The following is a 13,439-nucleotide window of genomic DNA, read 5'->3' as shown; positions in this document are numbered from 1 at the left end:
AAGATGAAGGTAAAGGTGCCCACAACACAAGTAGGTCTCTCCATTTCTGTAAATTCTCTAGATTTTCCCCATTTAATTGGGCCAGTTCACTACGGTCCTACTGTCCAAACCCTGTAGGTATGGTGTAAAATGTAGTCCCAAATAACTTGAGTTGTGTGCCTATTGATAGTAGATTCAGTTTATGTGGTGTTTTGTGTCGCTAGTTACTGTCAGTTTCTCCCTCACAGGGGCATGCAGGCTGCAAGGGCAGTGGTATGGTCCCTGTGAGGGAGGGTACCAAGGGACTCTCTTCAGCTCTCGGGGACTAGGTACCCAGGGTAACATTAACTAGGGACTTACAGGAGGCAGAAGTACCAATTGGGAGTTTGTTTTATGGAAGGAGCACTGGCACAGAGCTCCTGGTTGACAGGGGCCGTGTGCACTACAGTTGAAATAACATCAAAACTAGGCAAAATGTGGGGTGCTAACGATGCAAAAGAAGCACTTTCTCACAGGTGTATTTTCTATTACGCTGTTCACATTCTCGAGTGTGAGACTCATAATTGCCTGACAGTGGTTAGGCCCTGTGTGGGCGTTGGGAACACTGTCAATGCAAGACTGAAGCAGTAAATCCTGACCTAGAGAAGAAACGGAGGTGCACCGAAGGATTGTTTTCCTTAGCAAAGATCTCCACTTGGCGTCAACTCAGAGTGCCGCAAAGCACATCTGACACAGACAGTGGAACAAAACAGAGTCGATGCCCATGTGTGTTGCTAACTAAGGGAGGAGTCACCACACCTTTTGACTAGAAAGACTTCTTCAAACAAGAATAAGTTGTATTCGTCCAAATCCAACAATGCAACCAAGAGTATGCAGAGCATGTGTATCTACAACTACCCATGCCATGAACATTCTGTTTTGACTTTCGCTGTGTCTGCTTTACTTGCTGGGCCTCTAAATAGTGGGGCTCCCATCCGTTAGGCCTGTACACTCTTTACTAAAACCAACATAGTGGTCTAAAATATGCTGGTGAATTCTCTCCACTGCTTTTCTCTGAAAGTCTCTCCCCAATAAAACCAGCTAATTAGTATTTAAAATGTTTATTCAATGCAACATCTGCGACTTCCTCCACACACAGCCGTGCCCACCTTATTTGCAGCATCATAGTGTACTCACAAGCAAGGACTAATCGTGGCTTCCAACATCAAAATCATATTTCTCCTTCATTACCCTCTAGTGTTTCATATGCTCATTTATTGCGTATCTGCATCGCCCTATGGTGCTAAGACCCTCTTCTTGCTTTTTCTAATCAACTTGACTCGTTGAAGTTTTGGGGTTCTCTACAGAGTCAATTCCCCACTATTGTTTCTTCGGATTAGGTCTCTATCGTCATCTTCTGTCACACATTGTGATGCAATACTTGAATGCCCTCTTCAACCTCTTGGATTACCCTTTGTCTTCCTGCCATGTAAACTAAATCCCAGTTGGTAAAGTCCATAAATGAATGCTTTTTACATGAGGGGTTGCATGCAAACATTAGAATATAAAAGAAATGTAATAAAGCCGGTTTGCCATTACCTGTTGTAAATGTCCAAGTACGTTTGTTCTGCAATCAAAAATTCCTTTGCCTTCTGCAGAGTAGAGATGATGTAGAAATTCTGTGGTGTAATAATCATGGCATTTCTCATTTCTGCAAACGGAAGACAGATACTGTAGATTCTTACTATTGTAGATCATCAGGTGAAAAGGTTCCTTGATTTCTATTTTTTGTATGTGCATTTTAAAAACCCAAAACACATATTTTTAGTATTGTATCACAGACTTATTTTTTGTAAAGGTTTTGCATATCTATAAAAAAATTCTTGGATCATAAATTATCACAACTTGTGAAGAGAAACACTTGCATGTAAAAGGGCTCGTTTTCTCTTTTGTTGTCAAGTGCCAAGTATGAGGAACATTTAGGACATTAAAACAATATGCACAGCAAATAGGAATTTACTTGAACCACTGTATTGTACTTTGTTCTAAGGTTCCACTTCATAAGCATTTCTATGATTGTCTTGGTCTGTTCTTTTTCTATCACAGACAATACAAAATCAACAGTGTGTCCCTTCTACCCAACCTCCCTTCAGGGCTGTAGCTCGTTCATTCACTGTGCCGGTTTATCTCTGCAAATTAAGTGTGTGGATTCATGGGACGTTTGAGGGTGGATAACTCTGTCCCTTTTAGCCTGGATTAGGCCCTCCCACTTGGTTCTATTAATGAGCCACAGCATGGCTCCAAAGCACAGACATGCCTTCTTTGTAATTCACATTTTCATGCCTCTTCTGTCTGATTTAGGTGGAATGGAGAAGAGGGAGGCGGGGAAAAAGAAGGTCTATTAACAGTAATCAATGCTCTTAGCACCACCCCTTGCACCCACCTCACAATCCACAGGGAGGGGTACGCAAGATGGAAAATATAAGGTGCTGGACAGCAAAGAGGTGGTCAGAGACTAAAATATCAAAGACAACATCTATCATGCATTTACCCCAAAAGTCAGATAGACTTTTCCACCCTGGCTCCAACATTTTGGAACTCCCTTCCTGACCATCTCCGTTCTGCTACCCAGTATCTCTCCTTTCGCAAAGATCTAAAAACTTTCCTCTTCAATCAGGCCTTCCCCGCTTAGCTCTTCATTCCTTTCCCTCTTGTCTTTTCCCTCAGTTGCCGAACCGCCCACTAGCGCCAAGAAACCGCATGGTGTACGCTGCGCTCTAGAAATTTTTTAATTAGAAATTAGAATTAGAAATTAGAAACAGAATAGGGACAAGTAATTAGTGACCAAGGCCTCAGAAAAGGTTCTGAAGGGCCAGGCACTTTTTTCTAGTCAAGACCGTAAAATATCAGCACCAATGTGATGGTGAAAAGAGTAATACTAACTAATTTACCACCCAGAATGCCAGCCATGAAGCATTCAGAGGGCCACTTTCAAGTTCTTACCTTAACACCAAGCCTCTCTGAATATCAGTTTTCATTTTATCTGTTAGATGCTCCACGTTAGCCTAAAAGGACAAGGAAGATGTAAAGTAACTGAAAAGTCCATTGTGTTGGTGATTTTTAATTTCCAGAAAACCTACTGGTTTTGCAAACTCATCATTAAACATCCAGGCAAAAGTTTTTACATTTGCATAAGCAAAAAATACATATTGCTTCTCATGTTCAATTCTCAATTTTACCCATAGGAATAGCATATTAGTGAACCAGTTCAACTGTTTGCACACCACAGGCTAGACAAACAACAGCTTATTGGTCCTTGTATTAATTTAGGTTGTTGATTTCCATATAGAAAGTACCAGGTTGTTAACACAAAGTTGATACCCAGCACAGGAGTAAAAGCTTCCCAAACTGCACACCTGTTGACAAGTTAGGTAAAAATACAGTTCGGACTCTGTGTCATTGGTTCATTGCTGAAGCTACTAAACGGGTGCCTAATGAGATGCTGAATAGTTTTGTATTTAAATAAACAGGGCCGGACTGGCCATAGCGGGCACCGGGCGTTTCCCCGGTAGGCTGCTAGGGTGGGGGCCGGTACCTGTCTGCAAATTAACTGGGGCGATTCATTTTTATTAAATAAACAATCTAACCAAAGTCACACACATTTTCATAAACGCAACAAAAACAATTGTCCGATAGTTTCTCCTGACCAGGGTCAATCAAACTGGCCTTAAAAAGAAAGCATGTACGGCACAGGTGAGCCAGCCGGCCCTCCTAGCTGCCACTGTCATGCGCCATTTGTAAAGCTCAGACTCTTAAACTCAGCAACACAGCACTCTGGTTCAGAAGTTCTATGAATGTTTTCCTTACCACAATAGTGTGTCTACTTCCTGATTTAAGATCTCAGCATGCTTTATTCCTGATTTTGGTGAAACAGCACAACTGTAGTATTTATCGCAGCACGTGTGTGCTGTGTTCCTAGAATGTTATGAAAACAGGATATGGACTTTCAGTTGCCTGTGCCCTGTCACCGGTTTTCATATTGCATCCTGGTTTCTCACTATTAGCTAGCAGGCCCTCATCTATCTTTGCATCAAATAGAGTTACTCTGTAAAGGAGCGAGTTCACTTCCTGGTACAGTGCGCTTGCAGACACCAGACTGGATCATGAGAATTTCAAAAGCGGTGCTCTTGAGCGCCAGCAGGTGGTGTTGTGCGGCTCCGGGTCTGTACCGCCCCAGATGTGATGGAACAGATCTGCAGATAAGTGGAACCCTTGCATGCTTACTAGTTTCTTCACTCCTTCCCTTTCTGCTCCCTCAGATCTGGAGCATAGAACTATTATTGGGAACAGTGTGCTGGCCTTTAACCTGAACTTTTCTACATGGTAAAGAGGCCTCTACAAAGAATGAGGAGCAGGAAGAGCACTGAGGAATGTAGACAGAGTACCCACCAGAAGGAGCGTTACCAAAGTAAGTAACTTGTTCTTCTTATGGATACTTCTAACCACTAGAATAGATATCAACACAGTATCTCCTAACAGCTAAGGGTCTGGGGAGGGAACTAAGACCAAAACGTCCTGCAGGACCGAATGAGAGAAGTAACCCGCTCATTGGACCTGGCTGTCTGGGCAGTAGTGCTCCACCCATGTCGCAGCCTGACAGATATCAGGGACAGGCACCTCTTGTACACAGGACACTAATAGCCTTGGCCCTTGTTGACTGGGCTGTCGGGCCATCGGGGAGGTGGGGGGGAGAGGTGAGTGGGGTGTAGAGGGGTCGGCTTTTTTGGTGCTTAACACATTTTAATGCAGAGGACTATCCACATTGACAGGGATTCCGTTTGCACTGCACTGCCCATCTCTAAACCTGAAAAGCAGACAAAGACCTGATAGTCTATCTGGTGATCTTTCGTCCGAGGGATGTAAAATCTAAATTTGGACCAAGGCAATGAAGCCTTTCCTTCTCTTTTGAGGGACGAGGAAGAGTGAAGAATGTTGGCAAGGTGACCGATTTACCAACATGAAAGGGCATCATGACCTTAGAAAAGAAAGCTACTGGGGTCCTCAAGACAAACTTGTCCAAGAACAAGACAGTGTGAGGAGGTTGTACCGACAGCGCTTGTAGCACACTCACATGGCATGCAGACATGATGGTGATAAGGAAGACTGTTTTCAACCTCAAGAGCCCTAAGAACATCATAGATGACTTCATTGTATATATAACCTTGTTCGCGCCTCTTTTTCCGCTGTATTAATTCCTTCACTTGTCACTAGCGCCGTTCACCTCTTATGAGCACTTGTGCACAACATCACAGGATACATGACATTTAAGGTAAGTGCAATTTTGATGGTTTGTTTAATTATTCATGTTGAGATCATATAATATAATGAAATATACCTGGAAAGTATTCTTAATTTTTCCCTACCAAACGATACCCCTCGAGACATTGTCTATGCTATACAATATTTACCCTGGTCTCTATCTGTAACTTCCTGTAGTCTTTTACTCAAGAGCCCTAAAGAGCAGCTTGGCGTAGGCTCAAAGAGTGCCCACATAAGAAGTGCGCTTTTCACCCTCTTGAGGCAACAGCCGGGAGGTCTCTCTTTCCCTTTATTTTAATAGTGATTTCGCGATATTCGTAATACTTGCCATTTTAAAAAACTTACACCGAGTTTATTGAACCTGTGTGTTTCGGCTTGATTACAAAGCAGTTTTTATTCTGGACACTGTGTGGAGACCTAGTAGAGATCTCTCTCCCCCTCCCCTCGTCACCGGGCCACTCTCAGCTGAGTACCGACGCTGAGAATGGTCTCGGGCAGCCAATCCCAAATCAGCGGCCATATTGGGTGTGGGCGAGCGCGTTGACGCGCTCCAGCTGAAGATAAAAGGACTCATTAGGGCGCGTTCGCTTGACTAAGAAGTGCGCTTTTCACTCTCTTGAGGCAACAGCCAGGAGGTCTCTCTTTCCCTTTATTTTAATAGTGATTTCGCGATATTCATGATACTTGCCATTTTAAAACTTACACCGAGTTTATTGAACCTGTGTGTTTCGGCTTGATTACAAAGCAGTTTTTATTCTGGACACTGTGTGGAGACCTCGTAGAGATCTCTCTCCCCCTCCCCTCGTCACCGGGCCACTCTCAGCTGAGTACCGACGCTGAGAGCTGGTCTCGGGCAGCCAATCCCAAATCAGCGGCCATATTGGGTGTGGGCGAGCGCGGTGACGCGCTCCAGCTGAAGATAAAAGGAAACGGTCATGCCTCCACGCAGCGGACGCGGTCAGCGGACGCGCCGGACCTGTGCCGGAGTCGTGCCAGAGTCCTACCCGTCTGCGCCCGTCCGCGGCCGAACGGGGCAAGGGGCCATTACCCCAAGTCCTTTAGACAAAAACCCTAGGAGATATGACAACACTACTTTATATCGTCTAAGACCTACTGAGCTGACAAAATGTCAACATACACTGGATCCTGCCTAGTCTCCTTTATTATGCCAACATTGTCATAGGCATTTTAAAAAGCACGATCATCGGGATAGAGACCATACGTCCACCACACTTTATAATCTAGCACTTCTAAATTGCAGATCCTTGCCAAAACATTGCATAGAAATAGGACTCCTAATAAAAGAACTGGAATTGGATGCCATATTCCTGACCGAAACTTGGATCCAAACAGCAAATGAACCAGATATTGTTCGCGCCCTGCCTTCAGGGTACAATATCTGTAGACTAGACCGTGGCACAGGCAGAGGTGGAGGGCTAGCTATTATTTTTAAGGATAAGTATAGCTGTCACCTCCTGCCATCAATCTTTACAGAAGGAGAAAACCTTCTTTTCTCCCTAGAGCTATCCCCTAAAGACTGTCTATCCGGCACTCTGATATATCGCCCCCCCCAGATACGCTCAAGGATTTTATTCCAAAATTGATTGATCTAGCCTCTGAACAAGTGATAACCATGGCCAATTTTACCACTTTAGGAGACTTTAATATTCATCTAGATGATGTTTCTCTGTCCACCACCAATAACCTCCTATTTGGCCTTCAGGCCTTAGGCTTGGATCTAAAATGCCCACTGCCTACTCACGAGAAAGGCCACCTACTCGACCCTGTATTCAGTAACCTGCAAAACCTTACCTCGGGAGATCCTATCCCTCTACCCTGCACTGACCATTTTTTAATTCCTCTGTTCTGGGCCACTAAAAATACGCAAGAAGCACCTCCTCTCAATGTAATACGCAGATCGAAAGTGGGGTAAGCTACCTTTGGATAAATGGCAAACCTCTTTAAAAGCCACTCAACCTGTAATAGGAACTAACATTGAAGAAGCGAACACCAACTTCAATATCTGGATCCAAAATACGTTAGACTCCATTCTCCCGAAAGTTACAATACAGAAATGTGACACCTTGGTATAGTCCTCAACTAAGATCGCGAAAACAAACATGCCGTAGACTTGAAAGAATATGGAGAGCTTCTCCATCAAAAGACACAAAAGACATATACAGACAAGCTATTAGGAGCTACAAAAAGGAGATAAAATAAACACAGGCCAAATTTTACGAGGAAAAAATAGCCACTGCAGCAAACTCTCCAAAAGAGATCTTTCGAATAGCGAAAACTCGGATTAATCCGACCCAAATACCCCCCATTAAAGAAGGAGCCCTGGAACGCTGTAACAATCTCGCAGCATTCTTTAGAGAAAAAATAGAAACTATATATAACACCTTTCCCCTCACCCAAATTGATACAGATAATCAACATCACATCAACTTAATCGGAGTGCCTATCTTAGACCATCTGGACCCTTTGACGCCAGAGACACTCAATACTATCATTGGCAAAGTAGTCTCAGGATCTCCGACAGATGCTGCACCGCCCAATCAGCTAAAAACAATAATTAATTCTGTTCAAACTACCATAATGGACATAATAAATCTCTCCCTTTCGACCGATATAGTCCCTTTATTATGGAAGTGCGCAATGGTGAAAGCATTGATTAAAAAGCCTAGTCTGGATCCTTCCATTCTATCCAATTATCGGCCAATTTCTCTCCTGCCTTGGCTTAGTAAATTGGTTGAGAAACATGTAAACAACATTCTCACCAATCATCTCGAATCAAACAGCCTGTTGGATGACACCCAGACAGGATTTCGAGCTAACCATGGTACGGAGACTGCACTGTTGCTAGTAACGGAAGAGGCAAGGAAATTGGTAGACGAAGGAGGAAGGGCAGCTATCATCCTGTTGGACCTCAGTGCAGCGTTCGACACTGTTAAACATTCCATCTTAATTAACCGTCTCAGAATGAGCGGGGTGTCGGGCGCTGCACTGAACTGGATCACCTCCTTCCTCAGTGAGCGCCATTTCCAAGTCTTTGAGGGAGATACAGGCTCATCTGTTCACCGGTTAGAATGTGGAGTTCCCCAGGGTTCGGCACTGAGCCCAACATTATTTAATATTTACATGAAGCCGTTAGCAGCTGTGGTACATCCCTTCGGCATTAAGATCGTCAGCTACGCAGACGATACCCAACTGGTGGTATCGTTGGGCCAAGATATGGGTTTGTCTGATAAGCGGACACCCTGCCTTGAAGCAGTAGCCGGATGGATGGAGGACTCCTGCCTCCGTCTTAACGGAGAAAAAACTGAAATCATGTTGTTGGGCAATGCCGCCCCTACCTCCATCATGTCCTTATGGCCCACATGTTTGGGACCAGCTCCACTACCCAAACCACATATAAAGAGTCTGGGAATGTGGCTTGATGATAAATTGACCTTTAATCACCAAGCCACAATACTATCATCAACATGCTACATCCTGTTAAGGATGATGCGAAAAATTCTCCCTCTCCTCCTTTTTGCAGCACGAAGAATCATGATTCAGGCCTTAATTCTGTCCCGGCTGGATTATGGGAACTCTCTATACCTGGGAGCGCCTCTGTCCACTATTAACAAATTACAAGTGGTACAAAACAGTGCAGCCAGACTTCTCCTCCAAGTCCCTAGGAGACAATCGGCCAAACAAGCTCTTCGCCAATTACATTGGCTCCCAATGAATGCCAGAATTCAGTTTAAAACACTGTGCATAGTTCATAAAGCCATCTGGAAAACAGGCCCTAAAATCCTCCGCCCATTAATACCACTCTATCTTCCATCTAGGTCGCTCCGATCTAGTAACCAATTTCTAGCTTCCACTAGAAAGATAAAGAAAGTAAGATGGGGAGGCCGCTCCTTCTCACATCTAGCAGCAAAATCGTGGAACGCTCTTCCCCAATCTTTAAGAGAGATACGCAACCTCACTGCCTTCCGCAAACACCTGAAGACATATCTCTTCAACTAATGTCTTCATTGAATTGTCACCCTTGGTTCTGAAGTGCTACGAGGACTCCGGGTAGAATGGCGCTATACAAATACTCTTTCAATTCATAAGGACTGCCAAGATTAGGTGAAAAACCCACAAGGGCATTACAAATGGTATGGGAGGGAACATATGTGCTTAAACTTTTTATGAAATGCATCACAACTGGAGACTTAAACAAGGACTTTTGGTCCAGTAAAGGCAGACAAAAAGGCCAAATTAGCAGTCAGATAACCTTTACCTGTGACCACAGCAAGACCTTCCTGGGATAAGGACAGAACAAACAGAAGGACATTAGAAAGTTTGGCATGCAAGCGTTCTGTGTTTCGAGTGTCAAACCAGGCAACACCCAGCGCAGATAGAAGTCATGAAGGAGTGTCTGCCAGCAAGGATAATATCCATATGTCAAAAGGAAATTCAAGAAGATTTAGCTGCCACTGTTACATCTCCATGCATGGAGGTTTCAATTGTAGAGATTTTATTTATTTATTGATATATATATGCATGATCTTGCCCTACTGCTGAGGTAGGAGTTCAGATCAAAGTCTGATCAGAGGTAAAACCCTCACACTCTAAAGGCTTCGAGTATCACACTCTCCTTGTCAAGTGGCTATCAAGAGGACTTAGGACTTCCTAATCTTCTTCAGAAACCGGAGAGATGTGCAGGTAAAAGTTAAGGAGTCCCTTACTTCATTCCATCTGGAATTAGTTTCCTAAGGATCGCCATGGAGGAGACGCCAGCACCCAGAATGACTGACACTGTGCATTCCCAGTGGTGGCGATAGATCTAGCCAGGGCTCCCCCAGTGTGTGAAGAGGGCCTCTACCACCTTGTGATGGACATGCCACTGGTGATCTGCCAGACAATATCAGCTCAGTTCATCTGCTCTGGTATTTATGGATCCTGCCAGGAAAATGCTTTCCTAGCACAGTGCCCACTGAGATTCATAAATGACCTCAAAATTACAATTAAAAGTATCCATGAGAAGGAGTCAATTTATTTGACTTTTTCTGGATCTGAGAGGCCATTTCTTCTTTGTGAACTTTCTTTTTCTCATCAACAGCCTTCCAAGACTGCTTCGTTTCAAATTGTTTTCATGTCTATTTTTTGGATCAATGGCCTTGGATGTCTTTTAGTGCTCATCAACTTCAATTTAACATCCTCAGCTCAATGGAAATCTTTTGGAGCTGTACTTTGACTTATCCCTGCTTGTGCCCTTTGTTTTTGAACCAGAGCAGACATTTTTTTTAAACTGAATTTTCAAATGATAAAACATTTGTAGGACTCTAGCTCCTTATAGAATATACCAAGAAGAGGTTTCTCATGCAAAGAGTCAAGGTATTCCCTTATGAGTAGACAGGGGTTTGCTCTAGCAATCCCAAGGTGTTCTTCTAGGGGGTGGTGCGGTCAAACAGCCTTAGGCTTATCAGAGCGTGTAGACATCTGCAGAATACACACACAGTCAACAAATGATGCACACGACTCAATAAGGAGAGCCACACTAATTAAAAAAACAAAACTTTTTTATATATACATATATTTAGGCACCAGAATCATACGATCAGGTAAGTACGTTGCGAAATAGAAATACTTTATGTTTTCATAATTTGAACATGCAATGTTATTCTATGGGAGGAAAACTAAATAAGATATACAGGTAAAGTACAGCGACTTATGACACCAATCTCCTGGACTTAAGGTAAGCATTGGACAAGGTCCAAGGCAGCACCAAGAGGTCACACTGGTCGTCACTCGGGCGGGCAGGTGCAAAGGTGCAATACAGCGTTGGGTGCCCAATGTTAGTCTATGGGGATCGGTCTTTGTAAAAAGGGACTGCAGGTTTGGACTGGGAGGCCAGCCAGGCTGAACCAACAGGGGGCTCAGCTCTGGTGCAGTGGTGCTTTCCAGTGTCGGGTCTTTGCAGTCTGGAGTCATCACAGCCTGGTCTTTGGTACCTGCAGGATGCAGTGAAACAGTTCCGCTGCTCCATGGGAGTTCCTGAGTCTTTGGAGAAGTGCTGGCAGTTGTCCCAGGCTTTGGAGCAACAGCAGTTTACAGGGTGAGACGAGTTTGTCATAATTGTCGAGAATAGGCCCCCAGGGATGGTACTAAGTCGGTCACTTCTTCAGTTCTTACTTTTGGCGGCTTTTCGGTCCTTCTTTTTGTCGGAAAGATCTGATTTTCTGGTTCCAAAAGCTTCCCTAATTTAGGGGTGTTAGAGGAGTGCAGGGTAGTAGAAAATGGGCTACCGACCCCTGGGGTCACTACATCCCCTATATGTCCACTTCCGGTGGGAAGTGGGCATAGCCCTGTCTCAGATGTCCTATATTTACCATCACCAAGATGGTAGACTCTGAAATTCCGCCTTTATTTCAGGTAGCACACCTTAGGGGTGGAACTAGCCTGAAGGTGAACATGTCCATCTGACTATTAATTTTTCAGCCTTGTCCAGGAGCTAAATAATTATAATAATAAGAGGCATTTATAGAGCGCACGGCTACCCCGACAGAGATGTCCTGGCACTAAATGCAGATTACCAGAGAGGAAAGAGAGGAGAGAGCTACAGGAGGCTAAAGAGCCAGGTTTTTACTGCTTTCCTAAATGCAAGTTCAGACTCTATCAACCGAAGGTGGGTAGGCAAGGAGTTCCAGAGCAACACCGTTCTCACAGAAAAAGCACGGCCACCCATCCTGGCTTTAGAGAAGCAGGGAAATGGGCCCTGTTCAAGGGGTAGGGAAGTGTTGGGGGGGGGAAGGGGGGGGGGGAAGAGGTCGGCATCCTCTCCTGTAAATAAAGCCATATTGGCATATCAAAGGCGGTGGGCTCTTTAAAGCTCCCTGCCTTGGAATGCTAATTCGTTGGTCATCTTGTTGGAAGAAGAATGCCCTCACACTTGGGCTCAGAAACACATGGTCGCAGGCTGGCTAAGACCAGTCTGTGAACACACCAGTAGTTGATAGGTTTTCAAGGGACACGTCTAAGCTCTATGAATTAATAAATTTAACACTGGAATCAGTCTGGGCTTACTAATACGGATACAAAACATCTCTGGTTTCAGTGAAGCCATCATGTAGCTGGGGTACTTGTTTTTACCAGTGTCCAGTACATGTACTTAAAATGGCTTACCGGACTACTAGAACAGGCAGCAATGGAACGGACAAGAACAGAGGCACATCTGCTCATGCAGATATGTACACACATGTAGCCTGCCTTAGGTCCTTAAGCCCTGCTGCAGGGGTGACTTACCTATACATCATGCAGTATCTGTGGGCATGACACACAGGAATGTGTGTCATGTCAGGTTTTCACTTTTGTCTGCACCAAGACATGCAGCCTGCAGTGCCATTAGGTGTGTGTATGGTGAGGGGTCTCCTAGAGTGGCACAATTTGTGCTGCAGTCCTCAAAGACTGTCTTTAGCCTCCTTGTGTTAGGTATCAGGAGTACCATTTAGTAGGGACTAGCAGGGAGTGCTAAAGGTATTGCCAGTTTTGGGAAAGAGATCTGGCACTGGGGACCTAGTTAGCAGGAAAACAGTGCACTTCCAGTCCAAATCAAATCAAACACCAGTCAAAAAGTGGGTGTTAACATGTCAAAAAGGGGGACTTTCCTACAATGTTCAACATCTAGGGTTTGTGTTTCAACCTGGTTGCCATCTTTTAGCTACAACAGTGGAATCTTTTTTTGCCACTAACTCTGGAACTTCAGTGTCATCTACATCCAATTCCTCAATGCCAAAGTCACTACACTGTTACCCCGTGGGACTCTTCTGTAGCTTCTAAATTATCCTCCACATAAACATTTTTTAAACATTCCACATGCAGGTCATGCTTCTTAGGCTTCTAAAAATAAAGTTTCCCTAACTTTTCATCACTACTCAAACTGCAAACCTTCATTCAGCTTTAGGTTTAAAATGTTAGTAAGCATAACAATTGTCTAATCTATGGTCCTTTGGCAAGCATGGTTGGATGCAAACCTTCAAGGTCAGGCAACTGGAATGGAGCGTTCTCCATGTTCACCAAGAAAATGGCGTCTAACAGACACAAAGGAAATAATCTGCTGAACAGTCACTGTCTGACATGGTAGAAGAACATAGGAACAAATATTCTTTAGAAACTGCAGAAGAGAG

At 44.1% G+C, this 13,439-nt stretch overlaps 1 protein-coding gene across 1 annotated transcript in view; it reads right to left on the bottom strand.

Annotated features, from left to right (window-relative positions):
* The window catches only part of PFKL (phosphofructokinase, liver type), a 293,377-nt gene that overhangs the window by 38,298 nt on the left and 241,640 nt on the right, over nucleotides 1-13,439 (bottom strand). Inside the window, exons 18-19 of the mRNA XM_086955453.1 lie at nucleotides 2,962-3,023; nucleotides 1,558-1,669 (exon numbers count right to left, since the gene is read on the bottom strand). Coding sequence (XP_086811579.1) covers nucleotides 1,558-1,669; nucleotides 2,962-3,023 — 174 coding nt within the window. The remainder of the gene's footprint in view (nucleotides 1-1,557; nucleotides 1,670-2,961; nucleotides 3,024-13,439) is intronic.

The sequence above is a fragment of the Lissotriton vulgaris genome, chromosome 2_1 (assembly GCF_964263255.1).
Source record: "Lissotriton vulgaris chromosome 2_1, aLisVul1.2, whole genome shotgun sequence".
In the NCBI taxonomy this organism is placed as follows: domain Eukaryota; kingdom Metazoa; phylum Chordata; class Amphibia; order Caudata; family Salamandridae; genus Lissotriton; species Lissotriton vulgaris.
Note: the sequence above shows the minus strand (reverse complement) of the source record. Positions and strands in the feature narration are given on the sequence as shown.